This window comes from Cherax quadricarinatus, chromosome 22, assembly GCF_038502225.1.
Source record: "Cherax quadricarinatus isolate ZL_2023a chromosome 22, ASM3850222v1, whole genome shotgun sequence".
NCBI classification, from domain to species: domain Eukaryota; kingdom Metazoa; phylum Arthropoda; class Malacostraca; order Decapoda; family Parastacidae; genus Cherax; species Cherax quadricarinatus.
The window spans coordinates 26,016,323-26,031,717 of NC_091313.1; the positions used below are offsets into that span (position 1 = coordinate 26,016,323).

At 37.2% G+C, this 15,395-nt stretch overlaps 1 protein-coding gene across 2 annotated transcripts in view; it reads left to right on the forward strand.

Moving 5' to 3' along the window:
• Positions 1-15,395, forward strand: part of Nedd4 (E3 ubiquitin-protein ligase Nedd4) — a 101,805-nt gene that overhangs the window by 34,285 nt on the left and 52,125 nt on the right. For both annotated transcript variants that reach the window (XM_053778058.2, XM_053778057.2), the window contains exon 8: positions 8,087-8,234. In XM_053778058.2, the coding sequence (XP_053634033.2) occupies positions 8,087-8,234 (148 nt within the window). The remainder of the gene's footprint in view (positions 1-8,086; positions 8,235-15,395) is intronic.

Genomic DNA, 15,395 nt, shown 5'->3' on the forward strand with positions numbered 1-15,395 from the left:
CCATGTTACTTAAAAAATGTTGGTGCTAAAATAACATTTAATATCTTAAAAGTTAATAAAAGTATTAGTCAGAGGGCTGAAGAGGGGTTGTTGAGGTGGTTTGGCCATTTAGAGAGAATGGATCAAAGTAGAATGACATGGAGAGCGTATAAATCTGTAGGGGAAGGAAGGCCGGGTAGGGGGTCGTCCTTGAAAAGGTTGGAGGGAGGGGGTAAAGGAGATTTTGTGGGCGAGGTGCTTGGATTTCCAGCAGGCGTGCATGAGCGTGTTAGAGAGGAGTGAATGGACACAAATGGTATTTGGGACTTGACAAGCTGTTGGAGTGTGAGCAGGGTAATATTTAGTGAAGGGATTCAGGGAAACCGATTATTTTTATATAGACGGACTTGAGTTCTGGAAATGGGAAGTATAATGCCTGCACTTTAGAGAAGGGATTTGGGATATTAGCAGTTTGGAGGGATATGTTGTGTATCTCTATATGTATATGCTTCTAAACTGTTGTATTCTGAGCACCTCTGCAAAAACAGTGATTATGTGTGAGTGAGGTGAAAGTGTTGAATGATGATGAAAGTATTTTCTTTTTGGGGATTTTCTTTATTTTTTGGGTCACCCTGCCTCGATGGGAGATGGCCGACTTGTTAAAAAAAAAAATCTTAAAAGTGCAAGTCAGTATTAAGATACTGATATGACAGTCTAACACCAATATTTATTAATTTTTTCATTCTGAATACCTGATTTTTGACCAATTTTCATGAGTATAAAAGGAAGAGAAATTTATTACCTTTGACCACAGTGAGAATTAAAGTACAGTAGGGCCCCACTTTATGGCATTTCGCTAATACAGTCATTTCAAATTATGACCAAAACTCTCTATACGGTTCCCCCCACCTGACTTTCTAATACGGTCACCGCACCTCACCCGGTTTGTTTACATTCTATGTGAGATCCGTAAGCACTACATCTCTCCATTATGTCTGGAAACTCCAAAATTTCAAGTGTTTTTAAAAGTCATTTCATATTTTATATATACAGTGGACCCCTGGTTTACAATATTATTTCATTCCAGAAGTATGTTCAGGTGCCAGTACTGAACGAATTTGTTTTCATAAGGAATATTGTGAATTAGATTAGTCCATTTCAGACCCCGAAACATACACGTACAAACGCACTTACATAAATACACTTACATAATTGGTCGCATTGGGAGGTGATCATGAAGCGGGGGTCCACTGTACTCTGATAATTATACTTATGTATACCTGTACCTAAATAAACTTACACACTGTGCTGGCATGCAGGTACACATTAAAATCAGTAATAGTGTCTTATGTCTCCAGACGCCATATTAGTAATGATAATAATCACCAAGTCTCATTAAATGTCGTATATTACGTTAATATACATATTTTCATTAATCCTTCTATGATATTTTTTTCAAAATTATATAATAAACACGATACATAGCATATAAAGATGATAAATACACCCCACAGTAGAATAAATAGACATAAATATGAGATGTGGTAGCCAGAAGTGATGGCAAGAATAACATTTTCTCTAGTCCAACATAAGAGAAAATGTGTTACCGAGGGTAACTTTAGAAAATTATTCCTTTCATATGTAAGTAAGTTTTTTCAGGTATACACAAATACAATTACATAGATTATCACACATAGCAGCATATGTGTAAAGTACTTAGGATAACCCAAAAAAGTCATAGTGACTTATTACCTTTGCCTTCACTCAGCATCATTTCTTCTAAAAATGGTGTTACATGAGAATGGGAGTGTTCCTCTTTATTTATTCTACCGTATCAATGTAGAGACAACTTGTACACAATGTAACTTGTACACAAACCAGACGTGTACACTGTTTGTTTACAAAACTTGTGTTCACCTGTCTACATAACTCTGTGCCTCTCCTCCCTCATGTACTCATTCTCTCTTCTCTCTCTCATTTATTCGTTTTATCTCGTTTACTCACCCCTGACCCTACATTAGCACTACAAATATTTTAAGGTAAGTAATGAGTGAACTGTATATACATTTTATCACTATGGGGTGCTTAACCATTTCAGGGTTTCCGACGTACTAGTACGGCTTACGCACCAGGGTTTTTGACTTACTAGTAGTACGCCTAAATTCTAGCGCCCTCAAATCTAGTGAGAGAAAGCTGGTAGGCCTACATATGAAAGAATGGGTCTGTGTGGTCAGTGTGTGCAGTATAAAAAAATCCTGCAGCACACAGTGCGTAATGAGAAAAAAAAACTTTGACAGTGTTTTTGGTTTAAAACAGTGTCTTTGCACTGTATTTTCGTATGGTATTTATGATGGTATTCTAGCTTTCCTGGTCTCATTTTATAGAATGGAAGACATATTACAGAAATTGAGACGATTTTGACTGGTTTTACAATGAAAAGTACCTTGAAATTGAGCTCAAAGTAGCAGAAATCTTCGATTTTTGCCAAAGTTCAAAAGTAAACAAATCATGTTACGCATCCAATACACGTCAACTGGTGAGTCTAATATTCTTTCACAAGTGCGCTGATATAATTTATACCATTTCTACACTAATGCAGTAGTCTGCATAGCAGTAAATCTTCTATTTTTTGTGAGAATAAAAATTCAAAGTGGAAAGCAAAAGAATGTAAGAGGGGGGTGGGGACGTGACTAATGAACAGAGGAAATGTTATTTTAGTGCCAGGAATGTCTTTCTTGTTTATTCTGGACCCTATTTGGAAATTGGCATCTTTTGAAATTTTTGTGAAATTGGCAGAATTGCTAAATTCTGACCACTTTATTGGATAGTTGAAATCGGTAAATGGGTGGTTTCTTATACTCATTCTAGCGAAATAGTTATGATTTTTGGCAACTAGTACACTGGAATTGGCTGAAAATAGGCTCAAAGTGGGCAAAATCGCTGATGCGTAAACATCGTCGAGACTACTAACTTCGCGAGAGCATAATTCTGTAAGTTTTCCATCAAATTTCATACTTTTGATGCCATTATGACCGGGAAAAGAACAAGTCTGGGAGAGGGCCTGGCGACCCTGAAAGGGTTAAATGTAATAGAATATTATGTATGGGTGGGGTGGCCTGGCTGGCTACCATGCATACAACACTTGATTTCTTACAATAAATACTACTCATCTCACCCTAGATTAAAACTACAAATATTTTAAGGTAAGTAATGAGTGAACTGTATATGCATTTTATCACTCTGGGATGCTTAGCCCTTTCAGGGTCCAGAGGCCAAGAATTTTCAAAAAATAATTTTGTTATTTTTTCTTATGAAATGGTAGAGAATCTTTTTCTGAAAGTAATAAAACAAAGAGTACAAAATTTGATGGAAATTTGACGAAATTATGCTCTCATGAATTTTGATGTGTCAGCGATATTTACGCATCGGAGATTTTGCTGACTTTGACTTCCATTTTAGGCCAATTACATTATTCCAGTCAACCAAATTCTTAGGTATTTCACTAGTATTACTTCTATTCTATTGATTGAGCACAAGAAATCGCCACGTCAGCTGTTTCAACTACAAAATAAAGTGATCGGAAATTGGTAATTTGGCCAATTTAATGCAAAGTTCAAAATATTCTAATTTCAAAATAGGGTTCAGAATAAACAATGCAGGCATTCTGTAGGCATTCCTGGCACTAAACTAACATTTCCTCTGTTCATTAGTTATATTTTCAGGCTTTACAAATGAATTCCACTTTAATTTTTTATTCACATAATGAATTTTTATTCAAACCAAAAAATAGAAGATTTACTGTTACACCATATTGTAATAATTGTATAAATAATATCACCACATTTGTGAACGTATATTAGACCCACCAGCAGTCGTGTATTTGTCAGCATAGTTGCTGATCCCTGTGTTATATAGCATAGCATATTAGTATCGTCCATGTGCTTTAGATAGGAGATCCCTTGTAGGCCTGTGACTTTGTGTGACGTCACGGGATGCGCATGTGTAGGCTCGTACCTCTGCCCCGGTCTCACTCGGCGGCAGACCATCCAGACTAGAACACGGCAAGGCTGGGCTCCATTCCTCATCATCTCAGTCTGACAATATATGTTACCATCCAACAAGTGTGTCTACCTTCAATCCTCGATATCTCCATTTAAGAACCCCTATGATAAAATATCGTGAGTGGTTGGGTCTATGGGTTGAACGGCGTAAGCCTCACTGAGAACAACCACACTGCCGCGAAAATATTTCTAAGCCGACCGGCTTAAAAACAAACCCACAAAATACTACAACACCACAAGGATGAAAAAGAGCACTCAGAATGCTTGGAGCTTGAATCACAAGCGATGAAGACTACTCACGTGGCTTGCTCGAGTACTGGGGTAAGACACCTGGGTTAGTTGCTAGCTGGCTTATCTTAACCCTTCACACAGAATGGCTTGACAACTTCACACGATGAGCACAACAGAGGTGGAAGCTGGCTTGGCAGGCAAAAGAACTGGATGGGGTAGACTAGGCTCGACTGGGCTTCCTCACCACAGACTGGAAGCTGGCTTATTTTGCAAACTCGGGTCAACCCCTCGGGAGTGATGCAAATAAGCAGATACACTAATACAAAGAGACTGACCAGTGAATAATGTAGAAGCTGGTAGGAGCTTGGGCGGGAGAACTGGCTTGAGGTAGCAGGCTGGCGTTAACCTCGGTAGGCCTACTCACAAGATGGCCGGCTCGATCGAAATTTATCTCCAGAAATCGCTGTAATCGTCAGAATTACAGGCCCTCCGCTGCCACCATTTTATCGTAGGGGTTCTTAAATGGAGATATCGAGGATTGAAGGTAGACACACTTGTTGGATGGTAACATATATTGTCAGACTGAGATGATGAGGAATGGAGCCCAGCCTTGCCTTGTTCTAGTCTGGATGGTCTGCCGCCGAGTGAGACCGGGGCAGAGGTACGAGCCTACACATGCGCATCCCGTGACGTCACACAAAGTCACAGGCCTACAAGGGATCTCCTATCTAAAGCACATGGACGATACTAATATGCTATGCTATATAACACAGGGATCAGCAACTATGCTGACATATTAGATGTGTGAGATCATTTGTTTATTTGTTTACTCTTGAACATTGGCAAAAATTGAACATTTCTGCTATTTTGAGCTCAGTTTCAACCCATTTCCATTACTAAAACTAATCAAAGTCATCTCTATTTCTGTAGCAAATACAACTATAAAAAACATACGGAAAAACACTGCAAAGTCGATGTTTTAATAAAAAATTACAGTCTCAGTCTTTTTTCTCTCATTATGCACTGTGTGCTGCAGGATTTGTTTTATGTGGTGCACACATACCATATAGATGTATTCTCTCATATCTAGGCCCAAATTTACCGCTCACAGCTTATCAGAGTGAGCTGAGCTCATGGCATAGATCTACGGTTTGGACCCTCAACGTATATCTAGATCTACAGTACGGACCCTGAAAGGGTTAAATGTCGTAGAATGTTATGCGTGGATGGGGTGGCCTGGTATGGTAGCCCTGCTGGCTACCATACATACCACAATTGATTTCTTACAATAAATACTACTCATCTCACCCTAAATTAAGACTACAAATATTTTAAGGTAAGTAATGAGTGCACTATATATGTATTTTACTTTTTTATTGTTTTTTAATGCCTAGTTCTATTGCTAACTTAATATATGTTAGTGTAAACTTATCTAGTATTTGTATGCATTTGTAAGTGGAAAAAAAGGGTGTTCCACTTTACGGCGATTTTTGCTTTACGGCGGTAGCCTGGAACCTAACCTGCCATATAAGTGGGGCCCTACTGTACAAGGTACTGACATGACAGATATAACGGAGAGAGTAGTATGGAGCCTTTACTAATCACCAGTGTTTTGCTTTTGCGGGAACTTTATAAAGTTAATAGAAGAGCATAGAACAAGAAGTATATACAGTGTATATAAAAAGCAGTGAGGTGAAGGCGAAGATGATAATAGGAAGGGCCAGTGCTGTTATGTCTGGTCTGCAGTTTTTTTTCTGGTAGAGTAAGTAATGTGTCAAAGGGTTGAGTATTTGAAGGCTTCCCTAGTTTTGGAAAACTGTCAGAGTTGGAAATCAGGACAGATCCTACACTGTTCCTCCTAGATTTATTCCCTTAATGAAATGGTCTGATGCTATATTGATCTGGTGCTGAACTGATCATCATGAAAGGGGATAAATGCAGAAGAATATCTGAAAATAGTCCTGATAACTACCTCTGACACTATTTCCTTAAGCTATATTAGCTTTCAATTAACTAAAATTCCAGTACGTTACTTATTCCTCCAGAAATGGAATTGTTAACTAAGACTTGACATAATGGCCATGCCCCTTCCTTTGTTCCATTCATCTACACTTCACTGCCTTTCATATATACTGTATGTGCTTTATGTATCTGTATTCTCTATTAACTTGATAAAGTTCTTGAGTGAGCAAAACATTGGTAAAAAATAATCAGTATTTCCTATCTCTTATATGTCCATCCTGTGATTGTGTAGGAGAGGTGCATTCTAACCATCTAGTTATCTGGCACTCTATTTTTATGAAAATGACCAATATATTAATGGAAAAATATGTATACTGATTATCTCTGGTCTGCTACTATGTATGGAAATGTTTCATCAGCTTCTTTCTCATTAAGTGGTGTTTTGATGAAATGTCTCCAAAATATATAGAGATCATGTGGGGGTGTAAATGAGTTGGCTGAGTTATACCTCATTAATACAGTGGGTTAGGTTCCAGACCGCTGCCATAAGGCAAATATTGCCTTAAAGTGAATCAAAGCCTTTTTTTTTTCACTTGCCAGTGTATATAAAAGCCTTGAAACATGTTTATACTTTCATTTCTTAAGTGCCTAATAGCATTAGGCCTAAAAACAATGCAAAAGTAAAATTAATAAATAAACAAAATTTGCAAATTGCCAAAAACCATCTTAAGAGCAAGGCAAATACTGAAAATAAACAAATACAGCCTCTCCTCACTTAGCGACATACTCGTTTACCGACGATTCAGACTTATGACAGGCTCTCTGACCAGTATGCATACCTGAATAATGTATATTAGAGCTGATTTCCTCTTGTTCTGTTTATTACAGTATACAGTACCCTACTGTATAAACATTACCAGAAATGTTATAAATGGTGCAAAGGTGACATTAAAGCAGTATCAAAGATGGTTGACACAAACTCATTACTATTATAGTATGCTCCTTATTTAGTGACGAATTCATTTACTGATGAATTCATTTACTGACATGGTCTTAGGAATGGAACCTCGTTGTTAAGTGAGGAGAGGCTGCATAATTGAAAAGTGCTGTATTAGCAAAGTGCTCTAAAGCGAACACCGTATTAATGAGGTATGCCTGTATTGAATTGTGGAATTTGACATGTTGAATATACTTGCAAGATTGGTAGCTAAGGTTAAAAGGAGATTAAATGAGGCAGCCTTTATGTGAGAGAGTTGTTTTGGCACAGGAATTTGCTGTCTTATATGTGGATATGGAGTTAGGGAACAAGCATTCTTTCTACCATATCTGTTAAAAGAAGGCATGTTGTATGTTGTAATGTAGGGGACATTCTTCAGAATTGGCATGTTATATTCAGACATGTTATGTTAATTGAAGAACATGAGGGGGAGGAATTGGGTTACATTCCAGGTATCTGTGTTAGCAGTTTTACAATCCACTTTTCTTGACTAAATTGTGCAAAGCAAATAGACCTATACCAAACATAAGTTCATTAATAATAAAGAAAAGTAATAATATAAATACTGTATGTGGTAGGCTGTCCAGGTGGTTGGTAAGGAATGCTAGATCATGTTTGGTGTTCACACAATCATAATTTTAAACTGAAGATTTCTTGACCAAATTGTACCAAACAAATATGAGTCCAAATTAATTACTCAAAACAAACATATACCAGAGATCAATGCATTGGATGAAGTAATAGCTGAGAAACAATAGTGTAATAAGTGTAAGTTTACTTTATTACAGTGTACATGAATAGATCCCTTTGTATTTTGTATTTATGTTTATAATCTTGCAAAGCATATTTTTAACAGCTCTCAAGCAAACAATGAACAGGAGCGGTTTCAACGTATGGAATCTGCACAGAATGAATTTAGAAATGAATTTCGGAGGAGGTTCCACATTTCAGTGGATGACAATGAAGTGTCCAGAGCAGGAGATAATTCTGCTATCTTACAACGGGTAGGTTTGTTATTATTAAAATTTAATTATTCAGTATACTATCTTATTTACTGCTGTATCTGTCAACTTTACTGGTAAACCTTGGAGCCATTTTTTCCACTGTAGAAATTGCAGGCTTTAGTAATGGGAAATTTCTATTACATTCCTTAGTAATTTATAAAAAAAATTGTACCAAACATATCATGCACTGAAATTAATAGTAAAATAATGTCACATGCATCCAAAGGTAAGAATCAGAATAATTAAGGAAATATTAAAAGAAGTTTAAATTTGAAATATTAAATTTTAGTTAGTTATTCTTGTCATGTTAAAGTAGCTTTTAACATTATACGTATTTGGAATATCAACACCTAGGATGAGAGGTAAATCTTGCAACAAACAACTAACATCCAGTATACATTAAATGCATGTGAAAGTGTATGTGCATATACTGTAAGTGTAACACACTTGTCTGACTTTTCTTCTGAATTTCCTTTCTAGTTATTGCCCTTGTAGTGTTCCCTTTCAATTCCATAGGAAAGTGGGTTAGAATTCTTCCTTCATAAGCAGTCATAGAAGGTAACTAAAATGCTCAAAGGAAGGGGGATGGGTTTATTACAGATACAAAGGAAGCATAATTGTTAATGTTAAGAAAGAAAGGTAGCTAGAGATAATAGTAATAGAGAAACAGAGCTAAAAGAAGAGAGCAAATTTCAGTGGAGCAGAGTAAATTGGGTTAAATTAAGCATATTTTAGAGCAGTAGAGCTAAAGAAGGAGGGAGTGATATAAGTGTTTAAATTCCAGAATTAATTTGATTAGAGTAAAAATAAGATGTGATAGGTGAGTTAAAAGTACGTGTTTATGCACCTGGGTGAATGTTTAAGGAGTTTTGAACAAAATAAAACAAATTGTGGGTGACCTAAATGCAAAAGTAGGAGAGATTGTTTTAGAGGAATGAATGGAGACGAATGGTTTTTGGGACCTGACGAACTGTTGGAGTGTGAGCAGGGTAATATTTTGTGAGGGGATTCAGGGAAACTGGTTAGCTGGACTTGCTAATATTTAGTGTGTGCGCCATCATAATTTTAAAATAAATGTTTCTTGGCCAAATTATTCCAAACAAATGAGAGTCCACCAAAATTACACCAAAGGTCAATGTATTTGATGAAGTAAAAGGTGAGAAAAAATAAATCAGAAGTTTTAGTGTAGGTTTACTGTATTACAGTACAAAAGAGGCAGAAGAGACGTTACACAAAATGTGTTAGAATTTTTTATGACTCCCATCATCTCATACTAGTTTTCTTGATCTACAAGAAATCATCTAAAATTTTAGATGATTTCTGTATGCACAGATCAAATGATAGTGACTTAATCTTGGTAGAGTGTAACTTTAGACCTCAAGAATGTATTATATCACATCACAATTGAGATTTATGTTAAAAAATTCCTTGTTATTCCATCTTCAGGGTTTTAACTACTAATTCAAAATAATGCCTTCTTGTTTGGCTGGCAAATGATGCTGACATTTTGCTCAGTGTTGAACTTTATCAAGTCACAACTTGGTAAAAGTCATAAGTTGATATTCATGACTTAGTAAAGCACAATACTGAACAAAATGTTATCAGAATAACGACTAACGACTTGCTGTGCCCCTTGAGTGAATGATGGGACTTGTAGCATGGGAGGCAAAGCTTATTCAAGGGGAGATGGAGGGCAGTGTCTTTAGACACATTGAATCTTAAAAGAATAATTTTTCTTTGTCAAAGGTGAGTATTTGTGATCCAAGCTGAGGATGGCAATGTCCTTTTACCAGACTGACATATGTGTGCATAATTTTTCTTATGTACATGTGTATATGTATTGTGTATACTGTGTGAATTGATACAGTTTATACATGAAGTAGCATATATGTATGGATGTACTGTTTTGTATAGTAATGTATACTGGCATGCATGACAAGTCACTCCTGCACCCTTTTCATCACTCGTGTTCCTGAACATGCTTTTTAACCCCACTGCCGTATTTAAACACTGTAGATATTGGTTCATGTTTTTATATTTAAACACTTCCTGCTAAGTGTGATGTTCAGCTCTTATTTTCTGGAAATGTGAGCAGGGTGTCATTTTTATTCATCACACAATGTTGAAGACATGGGAAGAGATCACTACAAAGCAAGGACATACATTTAGAGTAAACTACTTTATGCATCTATATATTTTTTCAGGATTACTGTATTGTTAGATGATGTAGTTATCTTTCCATACATTAATATGTATATACGTAGTTATAATCGGGTTGTATAATTCGTTTGTTTCATGCCAAAATGTATAATGTTTATGACTGTACAGCATTTTGAAAGAGTAACCTAAAATAAATAAAAATATAAATCTTGAACCTCTCAGTCAGATTGGAAAAAAAATGTTCAGTCAGTGTTTCTTTATAACATGCTATATCATACGAAAATGTCAACAAAAAATCAGTAAAGTATCCTTGAGCTAATAACATGTTCATGTGAAAAAGAGCAAAGCACTATTATTACAGGGGGGGGGGGGTCCCAACAGAGTCTCATCTAGAGACTCTCTGGTCTTTTAAATTTCAGGCAAATCATTTGTAATCCTTATCCTATTATTCCATTGAAAATTATAGTAAAAGGGATAGTTATTTGTCGCACTTGCTTATAACTGCAGATTTACGTTCATTTAACAATTATTTTTTCAATTTCATATTTGTTAGACTTCATTTATAAGTGTCATTCATAATACTGTACTGTAGAGTATATAAGAAGAGAGAAGGAATTAGGTTTCTCAGTTGGAAAAAAAGTGCACATGTGTGTGTGTGTAAATGTGCATATGCATGTGTGCACTGTGTGCACACACGTGGGAGGAAGAAAGAGGAAAATCTACCTCTTGAACTTATAAACATTTAAGGAGGGGCTTTTGTCATAGAGGGGTTGAACTTAGTGAACAGTTGATGAGGGGGATTGTTGCTGGGTGGTTATACAAGTTAGAGAGAGACTGCTGCTGCTACTCATGAAGTAGGTGATAGTCTAGCAAATCTATTGTCTAATTACAGTGGGCCCCTGGTTATCGTAATTAATCCATTCCAGAGAGTGTGACTAAAACCGAATTTGACGATATCCGAATTCATTTTCCCTATAAGAAATAATGTAAATCCAATTAATCCGTTCCAGACACCCAAAAGTATTAAAAAAAAAAATAAGTTTTTTACATGAAATATACATTTACCTACTTTACCTACACAGAAAACAGTGAGACATGAAGAATAACACAATAATAACATGCCACTTACCTTTATTGAAGACTTGTTGATGTGTGGAAGATTGGAGGAGGGAAGAGGATGGAGAAGTTACTATTGTTGGGAAGGGGAATCCCCTTCCATAAGGACTTCAGGTACCAAGTTCTTTTCTGGGGTTACTTCCCTTCTTTGTTTCTTAATGCCACTAGGACCAGCTTGAGAGTCACTGCACACCTGTGGCACTAAATATCTGTCCAGAGAGCTATGTTTCTGGCATTTCTTTAAAATTTCCCTAAAATGAGACACAACTTTGTCATTGTACATGTTGCCAACACGGCTTGCAACAGCTTTGTCAGGGTGATGTTCATCCATAAATGTTTGCACCTCACACCACTTTGCATAGATGTCCTCAATCTCTGAAGAAGGCACCTTCTTCCATCTCTCTTCCTCCTCCTCTGAAGCAATTTCCTGAGCTATGGTCTGTTGCTGTTGCAGATGAAGGCCTTGCAGCTCTTCAGTGGTTAGCTCTTCATTGTGGTCCTCCACCAACTCTTCCACATCCTCGCCACTCACATCCAACCCCATGGAATTCCCCAATGCCACAATACTTCCACAACTGCCATAGGCTCATCAGGGTCAGCCCCAAACCCTTCAAAATCCGTCTATTGGACACATTCTGGCCACAATTTTCTCCAAGCAGAGTTCAAAGTCCTGGAAGTCACTCCCTCCCAAGCCTTACCTATAAGGTTATTGCAATGGAGGATACTGAAGTCATCTTTCCAGAACTCTTTTAGGGTCAGTTCAGTGTCCGAGGTTATGTAAAAGCACCTTTGAAACATTGCTTTGTTGTAGAGTTTTTTGAAGTTTGCAATGATGTGCTGGTCCATGGGCTTAATGAGAGGAGTGGTATTAGGGGCCAAGAACTTCACTGTGATGAAACAAAACTCCTCCACAATTTGGTCATCCAAGTCTGGAGGATGAGCAAGAGCATTGTCCATTACCAGGAGGCACTCGAGTTCCAATTTATTTTCCAGGAGGTATTTCTTCATACTCGGGCCAAACACTTCATTGAACCAATCAAGGGAAATTTCTCTCATGACCCATGCCTTACTGTTTGCCTTCCACATCACACACAATTTACTATTGGTGACACTGTTTTTCTTGAACACACTGCTGTTTTCAGAGTGATACACCAGTAAAGGCTTCACTTTGAAATCCCCACTAGCATTACTACAGAGAATGAGAGTTAGCCTGTCTTTCATAGGCTTGTGTCCTGGGAGTGCCTTTTCCTCCTACGTGATGTAGGTTCTCTTTGGCATTTTCTTCCAAAAGAGGCCTGTTTTGTCACAATTGAACACTTGTTGGGGTTTGAATTGTTCAGCCTCTATGTACATCTTGAATTGCTGAACATATTTTTCAGCCACATATTTATCAGAACTTGCAACCTTGCCATGCCTTACCACACTGTGTATTCCACTATGCTTCTTAAATCTCTCAAACCAACCTTTGCTGGCCTTAAATTCACTAATATCAGCACTAGCTCCAGGCATTTTCTTTACAAGATCATCTTGCAACTGCCTTGCCTTTTTTGCAAATGATCGACTGCATGACACTATTTCCTGCTAACTGTTTTTGGTTGATCCACACCAACAACAAAGTCTCCATATCTTTGAGTATGGTGGTACCTCGAGTTACGAACTTAATTCGTTCCAGAAGGCTGTTCGAGTGCCGATACCAAACAAATTTGTTCTCATAAAGAATAATGTAAATTAGATTAGTCCGTTTCAGACCCCCCAAAAATGCACTTAGAAAAACACTTAAAAAAATACACTTACATAATTGTATGAGTTGGGAGCTGTTCAAAACTTGAGGTACCACTGTATTTGCGATCTCTGTTTTGTGAGCATATTTGCACCTTTTGCAACAACAGCTTCCTTGATTTCCTTTTGCTTGGCCACGATAGAAGTGATGGCTGTGTAGGGTTTCTTACATAACCTGGCATGCTCTGCCACACATACTCCACATTCATATTTTGCAATGATGTCTTTCTTGAATTCTATAGTGTTTCTCACCTTCTTTACCAAAGGGCTGGCACTAGAAGCTTTCTTCGGGCCCATGGTGGCTTATTTAGCAGTTGCAAGCACAAAAAAAAAATGGAATATTACGAAATGTATTGTATGAATGCGTGGGTGACAGTCACTCGCTCATAAACACTGGCAAACGGGCTGTGGATGGTGTGTGGGGCAGCTCGGGGCCGCATGTACGACGCTTTTGGGACGAATGACTATTTCCGAGGTAAATGACGATTACCAAGCCAATATTTTGACGAAAAAACGTTATGATTACCGAATATTACAAAATTCAATGACTACAATATCCGGGGGTCCACTTTAGTTTAGAAATTATTGTCTCTAGAATGTTATTCATGACTGACAGCAGTGATACTGGTTTGTAGTTGTTCATCACTCAGGTCCTTTTTTTGTGACTTGGGACTACATTTATCTTCTTCCTTAAGGAAGGTAATTTACATTATGCTGGCCTGATATCTCTTTCTAAGTCCAGAGATAAAGAGGGGACCTTCAATTTGTTTTTTGCTTGAACAAGTTTACTGTGTATTAACATTGTTTGGTTATTTTAAATATAAAATGTCTTTACAGTCTAAATGATTGTATCTTTTTATTTTCAAAATTTTCCTTTTGACATTACAGTACCATTGTAAATTTCAGTATGAAACTGACACACTACTCATACAACTTGTTCTCAGTTGTAGGCATGGAGAAAGAAATATTTGTCAGTAAATATTTTGCTGTATTATTTTTTTTTAGCACACTGACTGTCTTTCACCGTGGTAGGGTGACCTGACATAGACGATAACACTTTCACTGTCACTCATTCAATCACTGTGTTGCCAGAAGGGCACTTATATCATGGTTCAGATGGACCCTTCAAACTGCAACATCCTCACTGTATATACATCACTGATTATTCTCATGTCTGTATTTTCAAAATTTATTGTGTAAATCTCTCCTTGTAGTTCTATACAGAAATAAATAACTGATAAAAGGCACTGTAGTAAACAAAAGCTGCTCAATAAATTATCAAATTAGACCCCAATAGAGTGTTCCAAAGTTGTAATGTATTTGAGGCTTCACAGTTTTTTTATGTATTTTTCTCAGATACCATAAACACGCTAGATAACAGAAATATCTTGCTACTCCTACTTACACTTTGGTCACACTTCACAGACACGCACATGCATATATATATACATACATCTAGATATTTCTCTTTTTTCTAAATAGCCCTTGTTCTTCTTTATTTCTTCTATTGTCCATGGGGAAGTGGAAAAGAATCTTTCCTCTGTAAGCCATGCGTGTCGTATGAGGCGACTAAAATGCCGGGAGCGATGGGCTAGTAACCCCTTCTCCTGTAGACATTTACTAAAAAAGAGATGAAGAAAAACTTTATAAAACTGGGATGCTTGAATGTGCGTGGATGTAGTGCGGATGACAAGAAACAGATGATTGCTGATGTTATGAATGAAAAGAAGTTGGATGTCCTGGCCCTAAGCGAAATAAAGCTGAAGGGAGTAGGGGAGTTTCGGTGGGGGAAATAAATGGGATTAAATCTGGAGTATCTGAGAGAGTTAGAGCTAAGGAAGGGGTAGCAGTAATGTTGAAGGATCAGTTATGGAAGGAGAAAAGAGAATATGAATGTGTAAATTCAAGGATTATGTGGATTAAAGTAAAGGTCGGATGCGAAAAGTGGGTGATAATAAGCGTGTATGCACCTGGAGAAGAGAGGAATGTAGAGGAGAGAGAGAGATTTTGGGAGATGTTAAGTGAATGTATAGGAACCTTTGAACCAAGTGAGAGAGTAATTGTGGTAGGGGACCTGAATGCTAAAGTAGGAGAAACTTTTAGAGA